The sequence below is a fragment of the Syngnathus leptorhynchus genome, chromosome 13 (assembly GCF_054491065.1).
Source record: "Syngnathus leptorhynchus isolate UIUO chromosome 13, UIUO_Slep, whole genome shotgun sequence".
NCBI classification, from domain to species: Eukaryota; Metazoa; Chordata; class Actinopteri; order Syngnathiformes; family Syngnathidae; genus Syngnathus; species Syngnathus leptorhynchus.
In genome coordinates this window covers 6,461,770-6,475,921 of record NC_141207.1, presented here as the reverse complement: position 1 = coordinate 6,475,921, position 14,152 = coordinate 6,461,770, and the positions used below count along the sequence as shown (strand labels likewise).

Below are 14,152 nucleotides of genomic sequence, written 5' to 3'. Positions count from 1 at the left end.
TTATATTTCATCTTCTGTTTTTGTTGAAGTATTTATTTTCCACAAGCATAATATGAGATGAGTGTAACTTAGTTGACCTGTGCCTTGGGCCAGGTACTTTTGCTTTTAGAGTGTGCTGTAATTTACAAACCGGTCAGCGTAAAGTAGCGGCTGGTGGTATGTCGGCATGGTAACACGGTGTAATGAGTCACAAGATAACTGAGTCAAAAGGTGTCTTTTGTCTCCTCGCAGTACGTGTTGTGCATTTCCAGAAACAGTTTCTCGTCCTCTTCATCATGGACAAGGACAGTGCAGAGTCAGGTATGTCCTCTTTGAGTTCATCATCGCAAGTAGAATCCACAGCGAGCTTTTAGGACAGGGTTTTTATCGTTCGGCCAATTTTTTTTTCTTTCTTTTTTTAAACCAGCTAAATAAGAAATTTAAAAAAAAGAATTATATAACATTATATAATATATATTATATTATAGAATAATTATTTATTGACATTTTGGAGGCTTTTGCCCTGTGGTATGTGCACCTCTAGCAGAAAATATTTGAACAATTGCGCGACTTTATATGCTGGATATTTGTTTTCAATTTAGTTTGCAAACCCCCAAGTAACAGCTCACAAAGTTTGGAAAAGTTAGCACGCATGACAATGTCATGGGTTGATGTTTTGTCACAGGTCTTACGTGGCAGGTGAGGGCCAACCAACGTTGCTACCACAAGAGACAGCAGAAGAAATCCTTTCTGGGCTTTCGTTGGGGACGGTGCTCGGTGAGTGGCGTCTCAAAGATCAAAATGAGGATTTACCTAAATTTTGATTTACTGTCCTTGTTGCCAGGACAACAAGATTTGCAGTCATAAGTACACATTCATCACCTTCCTCCCGCTGACGCTGTTTGAGCAGTTCCAACGCGCTGCTAATCTCTACTTCCTTTTCATGATAGCATTGCAGGTTGGTTATTTGCGAGCCTCCAAGCCTGTCGCCTTTTCATTGGTCAGGTTTTCATAAAGGTCAATTAAAGGATTGATTTGGCGCCATGGCAACCCAAAATTTAAATGAGCAGTAAAATGTTTTTTTGTCAGCCAGAAATCTGTGACCCCCTAAAAAAAAACCTAATTTGATTGTAGTTTACTGAGTGACCTCTAGTAGTAGTGAAAGTCTTCTTTGTTCGGTATCTGAATTCTACTGCCTCTAGTGGCCAAGTAGAAATGGCGACGCTAATACATTCTTCATCCTTTCTCCGACACACTTATCTTCACATTCTATTAAAATTTTCTTGTTACGAATTTGTTTCATCCACATCTTCTGGTCGTTTTCTCGCGTGCCTCCCAGTGCGTCCCCATCATCGCGTCAATCCAGTGGTACATCTCCATCATCCCGCTGCTTCTCGTTCTCTCGGTGAGAGGTGCCAAGGACCTCATCAATGACATGGTGAGAGCGCCGTTCTCCCCATCGCCTCATCGACACGCTCTTAAGAGTCACCACAGAGGCCTCACAAACTCTCCTTCCTCGTCCTCATTGACCTTTCCTCATTGACGAAAACCAGTCGTCCCGGTTGCATTAATTCCCCGCCGCGATATCATTAAAGCTTTTCCCTCCTAAACGCCAGGGTGATGTTTTGCATGCGCGACTCTCTACTTAAGTGCTCGGCTGAGTTACGGCCGTTAACGGCTCACCGGCTGAAACGCTCGCTTGACCCCTCTCTATTGACTGATCATTTAGCACCGGGTGTAAATCTCCGGCCCCGGTGTCACCGCTCGTAATGGCGTCTCTACTTTCTACCGTCCCAGTGTTATATTTTCAGTACTTCACGTGCCGCCATGTTTCCAGGCGAGGAGACGCAGCGACTCGGAGGTCAACTCGCGACCGTGTGACGTGCTCATCTCCCAGAGGTGAGCGCAAAAAAAACGGGAGGGGGTGAGCCTTCGGGGAACACACGCTGCCAAACAGGCCTCTAATGAAGCTCTAATGAAGTGTAAATGAGCAAAAGCCCGGATGCTCCCTCCCCGAGGTGCCCGGCAAAAAAAAAAAAAACAAGATCAAATGATCTCCCAGCATTGGCTTTTATTGTTATTTCATCATTTTAATGCAATTTAATTCAGGGAGGTGTTTGGTGGTTTAGGAGAAAGCTGTAAAGAATCGATAAACCATAAATGCTCATAGCAGCAGCAAATAATAACTCAGATGCAGGTGTTATGGTGTTGAATAAATCTTAGGTTGGGGGTGAATGCTGAGAGACGGGCATTAGACGTGAAATTAAAGACACAATTAGAAATGCAATATATTATTTAGCACTTGTGTTGTGAGATTTCATCTGTTGTGGAAGTTTATGATTTATATGAATGCAGATTTTTTTTTTTTTTTTTTCTATCGTGATATGAGGTGAATGATTCACTTGTGTTTCAGCTTCAGTACAGAACAGTGGAAGGATCTGTGCGTGGGAGATATCGTGCGCATCCACAAAGACCAAACCGTACCCGTGAGCTGCTCAACTTTCAACTTGGAACATACTGTTGATTCATTAGTTCATGATTTAATCACAAAGCTTCAAATTAATTGTATTTATTTTTCCCACGCTAAAATTGACATTTTGATTTGTATTTATTCTATTTAATTTTTATTTATTTTATTTCGATTCCCAGGCCGATATTGTGCTCCTATGCAGCTCCGAGCCACACAGTCTATCCTATGTCGAAACGGTTGACATTGATGGGTGAGACTTTCGACTTCACAATTTTTGAGGTTTTGGGGTCAGAGGTCAGCTTCAGGCTTCATGACGCCACGCTTTATTTTGAACCCATCCAGCGAGACCAACTTGAAATGCCGACAGGCTCTCGCCGCAACGCATCACCGGTTGACGTCCGAACCCTCAGAGCGTACTCTCTCCGACTTTGACGGTGAAATGCTCGGTTTTCTCGCTAAATATTTTTCTCAGGATATTTATGACGAAGGAGCAATTTATTTCCCAGGCGTGGTGTTCTGCGAGGAACCCGATGACGCCATGTACACTTTCCGAGGACAGCTACATTGGAGAGGGGAGCGCTTCCTGCTGGACGTCCAACACCTTCTCCTCAGGGGCACCGTCTTACGAAATACTCTGACCGCCTACGGTTTGGTCGTATACACCGGTACGATTATATTCAATTGAAGAAATGTATCCTCAAGCCTCAAGCAAGGTTGCTATTCAATGTGTCCTTCAAAAGCAAATTATATGAGGTTGAATGCATTATACAGCTAATTATGACTTGGAAATGTGGGTCAGCCAACGTCTCCCTTGTATGCTCGTGCCGTCTTTTAAGTGATCATTGATCGGATCTTACTGGATCAGGCTGGAGGTGTTCACGGGATATTTACGCCGTGACCCTTTCAGTTCTATGCGTCAAAATCCTCCATTGGTGGCTTTTCCGTCATTTGTCACATCACGTCTATCGATACAGCCCGATTGTGACCTCCGCTCAGACGTGTTTGAAAAATAGAGTGAGACATTCTTCTTCGCAGCTATGAATTTTTTTTTTTTTTTTGGGTAGTCTTCCTAGTCTTCTACGCAATCGTTTCACCTCTGTATAGAAAGGTCACCTCACTCAAGGGCACATCAGATGCCTGACCTTACCGAAGCACGACTTGAACTCTCACTCTCATAATTGTCCGAACCAGGTACCGACACGAAGATCTTGCGGAACTGCGGGAAACTGCGGGCGAAGAGAACTCGCTTGGAGAATAGTCTCAACAAAGCGGTGATCGGGGTGAGTGCTGCAGTATCGAATAAATCCGTCTTTATTAGACTTATTTACTATCGTCTCGCCTATTATATACATTTAAAGATTGATGACATGACTAAACTGTCCACAGATCATGGTGTTTTTGCTGTCGGCCGTGCTTCTTCTGGCCGTTGGCTGTGGGGTGTTTGCAAGCCGGGTCATGAGCCGTACAGAATTTCTCTCTGCTCTGATTATCAACGGTGACCCGGTCTACACAGGCTTCCTGGTCTACTGGAGCTACTTCATTCTTCTCAGTCCAGCCGTACCCATCATGCTCTATGTCACGTTAGTTGGAACTTCTGCTCTGATGTACGGTGTGGATGTCATGTTTCTGATAATTGTGTGTGTCTGCAGATTTGAGATGATCCACACATACCACAGCAAGTTTATTAATTGGGATTTGGAGATGTATTGGGCTCAGACAGACTCCCCAGCACAGGCTCAATGCACTTCCCTGTGTGAGGAGCTGGGTCAGGTGGAATACCTGCTGAGTGACAAAACCGGAACGTTAACCCAAAATCGGCTACTCTTCAGGCAGTGCTGCATAGCCGGCGAGATCTACGGTATAGTTCCATTTTTTTTTTTCCTATACTGATCATCATTTCTCAAATAGTCCAACGTTCCAAGGGTGGTTAGTGGAACACGTGCTTTTATTTTTTATTCCGAAAGGTGATTCATCAACAAGGGCAGAGGATGTGGAGGTACCGTATGATCACCTCTCAATGTTCTACAACGTACAGCATGATGATAATTGTGCTTGTCCTACTTTGAGCCAATGGACCTCAGCTGGAATCCGTTCTCTCGTGGCGGGCTTTTCATGTGGGCTCCCACTCTGGTTGAGCGTCTCCGAGCGCAACCGTGTCCGACCGTCAAGCAATTCTTCACTGCCCTCAGTGTGTGTCATACCGTCATGGTCCAGTGGAAAGAAGGTGGGACCTCAACTTCATTTTTTTTTTGTGTGTGGAATGTGAATTTCTTTATCTTCTCATTTCCTCTCAGATGCTCCAATTTACCAAGCAACGTCTCCCGATGAGGAAACTCTCGTCAATGCCGCCAGGGAACTGGGCTGGGTCTTCATGTCCAGAACACGAGACAGCGTAGTCGTGTCCGAAATGGGTGTCACACGTGACTATAAGGTGTTGGCGTTGCTTGACTTCACCAGCCAGAGAAGACGGATGTCGATATTGGGTGAGGGAATCAATCTTTTCATGTCTCAACCTTGCCTCGTTTCACAGTTATTTTTGTGGTGTTGCTCTCCATGGTTTGCTGGTTTTGTTGCAGTGCGAGAGCCGGAGGGGGCTTTAAAACTGTACTGTAAGGGAGCTGACATTGTGATACTGGAGAGGTTGCAGAGACACTGTCCTCATCAGGAGAGCATTGAACAAGCCCTGGAGGTACACATGCAACTTGACAACAACACAACAATAGTTCAGGCCCTAGACTTGACTTCTCTGAGGGCCCTGAATGGAAATTTAACGAAACAGTCTTCTGCATGTGACCAGTGTCTTTATCTTTAGATCTGGTGAAGCAGCATGTGGCTAATTTCCCAAGGCAATTCTTGTACTCTGAGTTCTGGGAGTCTGTCATACTGATAGGTTTGAGTGTTTTTGTTTTTTTTTCAGCTGTTTTCCCAGGCTTGTCTGAGGACCTTGTGCATTGCCGTTCGATCGGTTTCTGAGACCTCATGGGAGCGGTGGAGTCAAACTCTGACTCGGGCCGCTGCCATGCCGACCTTCGACCGCAACGCCCTGCTCGAGAAGGTTTATGATGAGATGGAGCGAGATCTCCTGGTGGGTTCGCTATGAAACATCTCAGTGTTTTTAATGCTGTTTAAATAATGAGTTTATATGACATAAAGCTCAAATTTATCATCCTTAGCTTTTAGGGGTTACAGCCATCGAGGACCGACTCCAAGAAGGCGTCCCTGAGACCATTTCTCTCCTTAAACAGGCTGGGATTAAAGTATGGGTGCTTACAGGGGACAAAAAAGGTATGCCAAGTGTGAAAAAGGCTTTGCAGAGCAGCCTGCAATTTCTACTTTGTTTTTACTCTCAAGAGACGGCAGTCAACATTGGATATGCATGTAAACTACTGGATCCTGACACGAGATTACTGGAGTGGCAGGAGTTGAGGTCAACCGCGATGAGAATCAAGATAAAAGTGGGAACATGAATTCATCGTATTACTGACTGTGTGTGTTTGACTCACAGACAGATCCTCCAATCGCCTGACCCTGGGGGCCATTTCCAGAAAATCAGACAGACAGATCTGTGGGCTGTTGAAAAGGATAAAGCTGGAGTACAGACTGCTGTGGTCCTGACTGGTCCTGAGCTGGTAAACATGAATAATTCATCCCCATCTATTCTACTACCGCAAATAACACGACTAAAGCTATCTGATATAGCACATTTTAGCTCACAACACAAAAAATGATAAAAAAAAAATTGCAAGTTGGGGCACTCATAAATCAAGGCACCGCTGTGTAATTTAAAAATCAGTTGACCGATGAAAGAACCTTGTGGGACACCACGAAAAACTGTTGGAGGCCATAAATATAAAATATTCATTCATCAATGAAATACAATCACCTCAAAATGCCGTACATTATCTTTGTGTTTCTCTACAGACAGAGTTTGAGCAGAGACCAGAGTGGGGTGCCAAGTTCATGAGCTTAGCTCAACAGTCTCAGACGGTGTTGTGTTGCCGGGTAACACCTGGACAAAAGGCAGACATTGTTACTTTAGTCAAGAAGCACACAAGCTCCATCACGTTGTCCATCGGAGATGGCGCCAATGACGTAAACATGATCAAGAGTGAGTGGACGATCCAGAACAAGATTTTAGAGATTCTTTTCCCAAGTCTTGAATCCTGTTTATGTCCATTTTAGCGGCTCATGTCGGCGTGGGACTGGCGGGAGTGGAGGGAGGTCAAGCCGTACAGAATGCAGACTTTTCATTGTCACGTTTCAGATACCTGCAAAGGCTCCTGCTGGTCCACGGGCGCTGGTCGTATCGGCGCATCTCCCTGTTCCTGCGCTACTTCCTGTTCAAGACCTGCAGCTTTGCCTTGGTGCACTTGTGGTTTGGTATCTTCAACGGCTACAGTGCTCAGGTAGGATTTTCAGTCAAATCAAAAGGAATTACTGAAGAAACATTTCTGAGTGCTAATATAAAATAATTGATATTTCTGTCTTGCAGTCTATGTATGAGACGTGGTTCATCGCCTTATATACTACCTTCTACACATCATCCCAGATTTTGTTTGTGGCTTTCTTTGAAAAGGTGAGAGCTAGACTTTTTACAATTAAAAAAAATAAAAATAAAAAATCTAATTCTTGTCATTTCTCTTGGGCAACCTCGGTGTTGAATGTACAAAGGTTATTTTGCTGGTTAATGATGCTGTTTTGGTAGCACATTGTTAGGTCAAAAAAGTTAAATCAACAGAGATTAGGAAGGTTAATTTGCAGCTAAACGGTGGATGGGTTATTTCAAATTAACTCTTGGTACACTATTTGCATTTTGGATTAACCTTTCCGCCCTTTTCAATTTCAATTAACTGTGCTATGATGACTTTATGGTCATTTTTTTAATTTTATTCCTACTTGCTAACGCCAAAGTTTTTGATGCTGTCATGTGACCAACAAGTGACGTCTATGTTGCATTTTAGGATGTAAGTGCCGAGACCAGCCTAATGTGGCCCGAGTTGTACAAGTGTGGACAAAAGCAGGAGCTTTCCAAACCCCTGGTGTTGTTTACGTCGCTATTTTACGCGCTCTACACTTCGTTTGTTCTCTTCTTCATTCCCTGCGGGGTCTACTACAACACTGCCGTCGACTACCAGACCATGGCGGTCACTGTGTCCATGGCAGCTGTATTTACTGCCACGATAGAGGTCAGGTTTTTTTTTTTTTTTTTGGAAAGTTAAATCGCACACAAATAATCGAACACCAGTATTGTCATCTTGCCCAACTTAATCTCAAACTGACATTGGTTGTCTTCCATCAAGATTGTGCTGGTGACCAGAAACTGGACAAAGTTCAACATAGGATCCGTGTGTCTTTCTTTGCTGCTCTACTTCATCTGCTCCAGAATCACACACAGCAAATTTTTGTTCCAGAGAGCACCGGCTGATTATTTATTTTACGGTAGAATTTTTTTAAAATTCATTTAAAAGGTGGAGAATTGCTTGAATATATATCATTTGTGGGGTTTTCCTCAGGTGCATCTGATGAAGCTTTTGCAGATCCAGTTGTGTGGCTCACAGCTTTCCTTACTGCCTTGACAGCTGTGTTGCCTTCAATGACCTCCCTGGCCCTCAATGTCATCCGAACCGCTCACAACAATCACAAGGTGAGACTCATTTCAGTGTGAATACTGGCATTGTAATCAAGAAAAAAGCCAATTTATACATCTACTTAATTAACTTTTGTCAAAAAAATAGTTTAAATGACTGTTATATTTTCATGACGAGTCTTTACGTGCATGTGCTGCAGGTTCACATCATGTGCCATCAGCCAGTGGAACTGAGGTCACACACTCAAAGGACGTCTTCTTTTTGCCATTCCTCATTTCCTGCAACTAAAGAAGCTAACTGAAGCACAGTTGTGGATTTTGGCCGTGAAGGAACAATACAGACGTGGACCTCAGCCACATCATGAAGAAACTGGAAATTTCCTATATGGTAACATGGTAGAGCAGTTTTAGATCATTTTCTGATGAGTTTGAATTAACTGTAGCGTTTGTGGATAATAAATGTATATATATTCACACATTATATACCTGATGATTAAAACTGTTAAGCACCAAAATAATAATGTCAAGACCCATGTTTTACAATTGTTTTATTTTGTTAATTTATTTCAAAACACGCAAATTTACCCATATTATCCTTTTTAAGATGTCGTTTTTCGGTAACAGTTATTTCCCGCTTCAAAGTCTCAACAAGAATGAAACTTTGAAAAAAAACAAAAAAACAATCCCCCACCCACCACCACCACCAAACACACACTCACAAAAAAAAAAAAAATCCTTCACAGGCTCTCCGGCTTCTGCAGTGGGAGGCGGGGCAAAAGAGGCTTTCTGAACAGACATGGGCGTGTCCCTCGTGTACTTAATGCGTATGTTTGTGTATGTACGATGTGGAATGGTCCACTTCTAGTATATCACACGACCCGTAGAGCAGCGTGGAACATTGTCTTCTCAGTTTGCTCGCCCGATTGTCGTACCTCTGATTTTATCTTTGGTTTCAAAAGGCAGACGTTGCCTTCTCTGTGTGTGTGTGTCTGTCAGTGCAATACAAGCCACCATCTCCAGACCACATTGTAAACGTACGTACGCCATGTTACGCGGCTTTGCATTGATTGTGTGTGGTGGCCCTTCCTTGGCCCTTTTTAGGGGGGGGGGGGGTCGCAAAGACAGTCGAACATCACGGGACTCCATTTTGTGTCAGTGGCAGTTTTGTGTGACATCAGTGCATGCCCCCCCCCTCCCCATGCGGCCACTCGCTACGTTAACCCTGAGTGGCAAGGGGGTGTTCTGCTGCCCGTTGTGGTTGGATGGTAGGAGGGGGAAATGTTAGGGGGGGGGGGGGCGTGAGGGTTCTACACTCTGACCCAGCAGCAACGATTAAGATTGGGTGGGGTCAGGTGATTGCATAGTTCTGTGTGCAAAAGCCACCAACCGTAGCTTTTTTTTTTTCACGTCATTTTTCTTTTCCCATCAGCAGGACGTAAGTGGTGGGTGATAGGATGTATGGTCTTTGCACCACAGCACAACGCTGTGAGTGTGGGAGGGGCGGATTCCCCCCCCCGCCCTCCCTCCTCTATCGTATTTCTAGCATTTAGCTGAAATGATGGCATGTCGAGGGAAGATGTCACCGGGTGTTTGGCAGTAGGACACAAGCAGCACGTGGTGACCCAGAAAGCCTCTTTTCCCCGTGATTTTATTCAGTCCTTGCCCTCCCCCTTTTGTCCTCCCCCACTGGCCTGCCCCTCTCTCTCTACCTTTTTTTTTTTTCCTTTTGTTTTGAAACTGATTGTCTTCTACCATCACAAAGACACTTGGTTCTGATTGATTAACAGGTAACAGAAGAGGGAGAGCACAGTGTGACTGGGGGGCATCTTCGTCAGCGGGCCCCCCTCCCCTCCCTCGTATCCCGTCGGCTGAGCGACCAATCCCGTAGAAGCGGAATGACATGCACGTGTTTGACAGTAAATGCCGAGGTCGCCGCGGCGACGGGATTGCTCGCCCGCCCGCCCGGCGTGGGTCGGCCGTCGCTTGTTTTTGGTCAAGAAGTGGTTTTGGCATGACAGATATTGCAACCCAGAGTTGAAAGAACATGAGAAACACTTGGTCGTCACAAAAATACACACTCGTACACCGACTGAAGAGAAGCACGCGGACAGACGTTGAGGTGAGCCCAAGGTCGGCTCGGGCCTGTGTGCGTCCCTCTGATTAACTCCAAGTGAACAGCCCTGTCTTTGGAAAAGCAAGACGCACATTTAGGCAGGACCCGAACCGGACCAGCGCCAAAAGCTGAGGAATGAATGCTATTGATTGGGAGGAGAAGAGTTTGACCTCCCCCAGAGCACACTGCCCCCTACTGTCTGGAGTTATATACATCAAAGAAACATGGGGGGGGGGTAGAAGGGTTGCAACAACACATGCACACAACCAGGGACGGAAAGTCTAAAAACAAAGACCTCCTCCAATGCTAAAAACCCTAATCCTCCATTTTTGTTATTTTTTTTTCTTTTCTTTTTTTTTTCTTTTTTGTAGCTAACCAAAATATTCCCACCCGCTCCCATGTTGTTCCTTTTTTCCTCCTCCCACACAAAATCACAGGTCATTCCTGTTGGTTTCTATACAGTTATACAATATCCATGCACAAAAAGGAACAGAAAAAGCACACCTTTTTAATAAAAAGTGTCGGTCTTCGTTATTCGAAGAACATCAGGAGCATTTGAACACACCCGCAAAAGTAATTCCACCCCAACTTGAGAGGAAAGACAACAAGGGACAGAAGAAAGCTAACAATAGTAAAATATTTTCCTTTGGTTTATCGATTCTGGTTTGCGATAGATCCTTTTCATGCGAATGGCAGACCACGTTTGCTTCCTGGACCGAGCTTCACTTTAGCTGTCATTATTTGCACTAAAAAAAAGGACAAATTAACAACCAATTGACTTTGCAATTGTTTTAAATATAATCATTGGCGGAGGCAGGACTTTTTTTCTCTTATGGGGTGGCCAGGGGGTTTGCAAAATATCCCCAAAAATGTATAAATCCCAAAGATTATTCAGAAAAATCATGAAAATGTCCAATGTAATTTCCAATGTGTAATGTAAAAAAAAATCCTGGAGAAATTGGAAAATAGCCAAAAATATATTATCTGGCCTGGCATCTCTTTCATATAACCCCGACCCCTCTATTTTCATCAGTGGTTACAATTGTAGTCTTTCAAAATAAAGGAGCATAGCATGCGTATTATCAAAATGTTAGAAAAATACTGAAAATTGTGGCGTGATGGATTTTCCAATTGTAATATTCTGTACTGCCAAGAAACATTGATACAACAAAGAAATAGTCTACCAAACAAATTTCCTTCCTTTATGATTGAAGACGGAGGAAGCACAAGTGGTCTGACATCACGCAAAAAGACTTCTATAAATGCCCAATCTTGTTTCTTTTCATCGCAATGTTCTGCTTTGTAACAGGAAGTCAACATCTGTCTTCTCTTCTGTCTCTTTTGTGGCCCTTCACAGATTCCACACATTCACCGTGTCTTTTCCTTTTATGAAAAACAAGTACATGCCGTAGCAAAAACAGCAAACGTACGAGGAGAAAATGAGCAAAACAAATGTACTTTTTTTTTTTTTAAACAGTATAAAGCTTCAAGTCACAAGTTTCAAAACTAACTATCATAGTGTCATAGTTTCATAATCATCGTTTATCATTAGCAGTATTATTTTCAGTTTTTAAATTACATAAAGTTTACATGAAAGGTTTTTGAGGTATTTCAGAATTAATTGTCAAACACACACCTACCGGCTCTTAACGCTCGCTGGGGGGGGGCAGGGGGGGTGGACAAGGTTAAAGGGGGGGGGAGAGGTTGTTTTTGTGAGTCTTCCACACTTTTAACAGTGCAGCCTCTGTGCTTGCACGAGTGGAGTTAGATGATGAGCTAAGATAACACCAAGTACAAAAAAGCCCTCTGGGCGCCCGGCACCTCTTGCCTTTTTTTTTTTTTTTTTTTTTGCCTCTCTCTGTCTCTGTTACACAAAAATATCTCTGATGTGAGAGAGGCAAAAACAAACAAACAAAAAAACATTGAGTTAAAAAAAAAAAAAAAAGTGGTGGAGCACACCGGGCGGGCTGCGGGCTGCGGGCTTAAAAACAAAAGTGTGTGACAAATGAAGCTAACTGGACTAACGTAAATAGCGTATAGAGATTGTTTCATAGACTTTCTACATGATAAAGTGCTTGTATTGTAGTGTATCAAGATGGAAAGTCAATATGGGAGAAAATGCTGACACAGCTGGTGTCCCTCTCCCCCCTCCCCTTTTACTGTCCATCCAATTATGGGTGCATTGTTTGGGGGGGGGGGGTGTTGGCGTGCTACCCTCCTATGTGTGTGTGTGTTGTCTGTATTTGCGTGTCCAGTGCAGTCCCACCCGTGGTTGAAGGGAAAAGGCACTCAACTCTGTCCTGCAAAATGGCCGCCTCCTCCTTTGTGGCCAACTGCAGTCTGACTGCGCTGTGTGTTTTGTGTGTTTGGGTGCCCCCCCAGGCAGTTTGGGAGCGGTAGGCTGCAGTATCTTTGGTATTAGTGGCGGTTTCACAAACCACTCAGCTTAGTGAGGTAGCCATCATTGGTTTTCTCACTACAAACATTTTTGTCAGCCGAAAACACTCGAGCTGATTCGTCACTTATTAAACCCCCCCATCCCATCCCATCCCATTTTTTTTTTTTTTTTTTTTGGTACCACCCCTTGTAGCTTGTCCCTTTTTTTGTAGCGGCCTTAACTCACTGCTTACAGCAAGGTGAAGTTAAGTGTGTTCAACTCCCACATCCAAACTTTGCACTACTCTGACTACATTGTTGGAAATGCTACACTTGCATCTTAAGACCGTACGCTGAAAAGTCTCGACTTTTAAAACACACACGCGCACACACGCCCCCCCCCCCCCCCCCCCTTCAAAGGTCATTTTTCTTTGTCCCTTCGTCAAGAAAGTTCTGACATAAAGATGCCAACACAAAAAAAGTAATTCCTCCTGTTTCATTGTGTCTTCTCAGAGTCCATCTGAATGCCAAAATAAAACACAACAAATGTCCTTCATTAGCAACATCACTCTTTGAGAAAGTCCTACTTTTTTTTTGGTTTGTTTTGGATTTATCAACAAGGTGCCTTCCTTTTTGCACAAAAAGAGCAGAATAGTAACAAGAAATAGAAACTTGGTACTAATTGAATACCCGCATCGTTGTAGAGAGAAAATGGTGAAGGGGAGGTAGAAAGCCAAACAATGACCGAGTTTCTGGACTATTTGCGACGGCTCGTGTGTATTGTCTTTTGAGGTTTGTCTTTCAATTCTAATTTTAAGAAGAAGAAAAAATATATATGATTGATTGCTATGACGCACACGTATCTCTCGTCACCAGCGTGTGTGAGTCAACTACCGTGTTGTCTGATTGGAATTAAGGCAGTCAAACGTTGGCAAAAAAATTATTGGAGCAGGTTTGACAGCTTGAGTGTTGGCTACAGCTAACCCCTTTGTGTGTGTGTGTGTGTGTGTGTGTGTGTGTGTGTGTGTGTGTGTGGTTTGGAGATATGGCCTGGAACTAACTATACGAGTAGATTGTTTGAGCCCCACTGAAAAGAAAAATCTAATACTATGAGAATAGCTGTAATCTTACAAGGGTTGTAATTTTTTATGGAAAAAAATGTGATATGATTTATGAAAAAAAAAATTGGCTGTTTACATCCCCATCTTATGCCTGACATTAAAATCCAGGAATCAACCAATCAGAGACAGAAGGTGCAAAGTGTGTCAATTATTTGTCGCGCATTGTTGACCTTTGACCTTGTTAACGCCGAAAACAGTTTTAAATGTATGACGAATCAGACAATCATGCTGTTTGGCTCTGATTGGTTGTTTTTCCTCGGGCATAGTGGAGATACCTTTTTTTTTTTCACAGATCAGAATAAAGTTTTCCAAGTCAAAGTGAAGGATTTCCAAGGAGAAATTGTTGGGATGTAGCGAGTAGATGGAATTGCCTACTGCTTTGTCGGCATTCTTCGATTTGGACTTTGTGTGTTATCGTGATGCTTTCCTTTCAGTGTTGCCCAAATACTTTGAATGGAACAACAACAAAGCTTCCAAAATGAAATCCCTAACCGTCGCTGCACCTG

The 14,152-nt window shown here is 43.5% G+C and overlaps 1 protein-coding gene across 1 annotated transcript; it reads left to right on the top strand.

Annotated features, from left to right (window-relative positions):
- The first annotated feature begins 272 nt into the window (after window positions 1-272).
- On the top strand, window positions 273-8,378 carry atp8b3 (ATPase phospholipid transporting 8B3). Its single transcript, XM_085927821.1, has 27 exons — window positions 273-300; window positions 665-756; window positions 824-937; window positions 1,319-1,417; window positions 1,817-1,878; window positions 2,393-2,465; window positions 2,629-2,699; window positions 2,792-2,883; window positions 2,956-3,114; window positions 3,641-3,729; window positions 3,836-4,029; window positions 4,099-4,307; window positions 4,414-4,445; window positions 4,517-4,673; window positions 4,744-4,932; window positions 5,026-5,138; window positions 5,367-5,534; window positions 5,623-5,734; window positions 5,801-5,876; window positions 5,955-6,078; window positions 6,371-6,557; window positions 6,632-6,855; window positions 6,942-7,025; window positions 7,411-7,635; window positions 7,750-7,888; window positions 7,963-8,093; window positions 8,237-8,378. The coding sequence occupies exons 1-27, from the start codon at window positions 276-278 to the stop codon at window positions 8,336-8,338; spliced, it is 3,342 nt and encodes a 1,113-aa protein (XP_085783947.1). The 5' UTR covers window positions 273-275; the 3' UTR covers window positions 8,339-8,378.
- The last annotated feature ends 5,774 nt before the right edge of the window (window positions 8,379-14,152 follow it).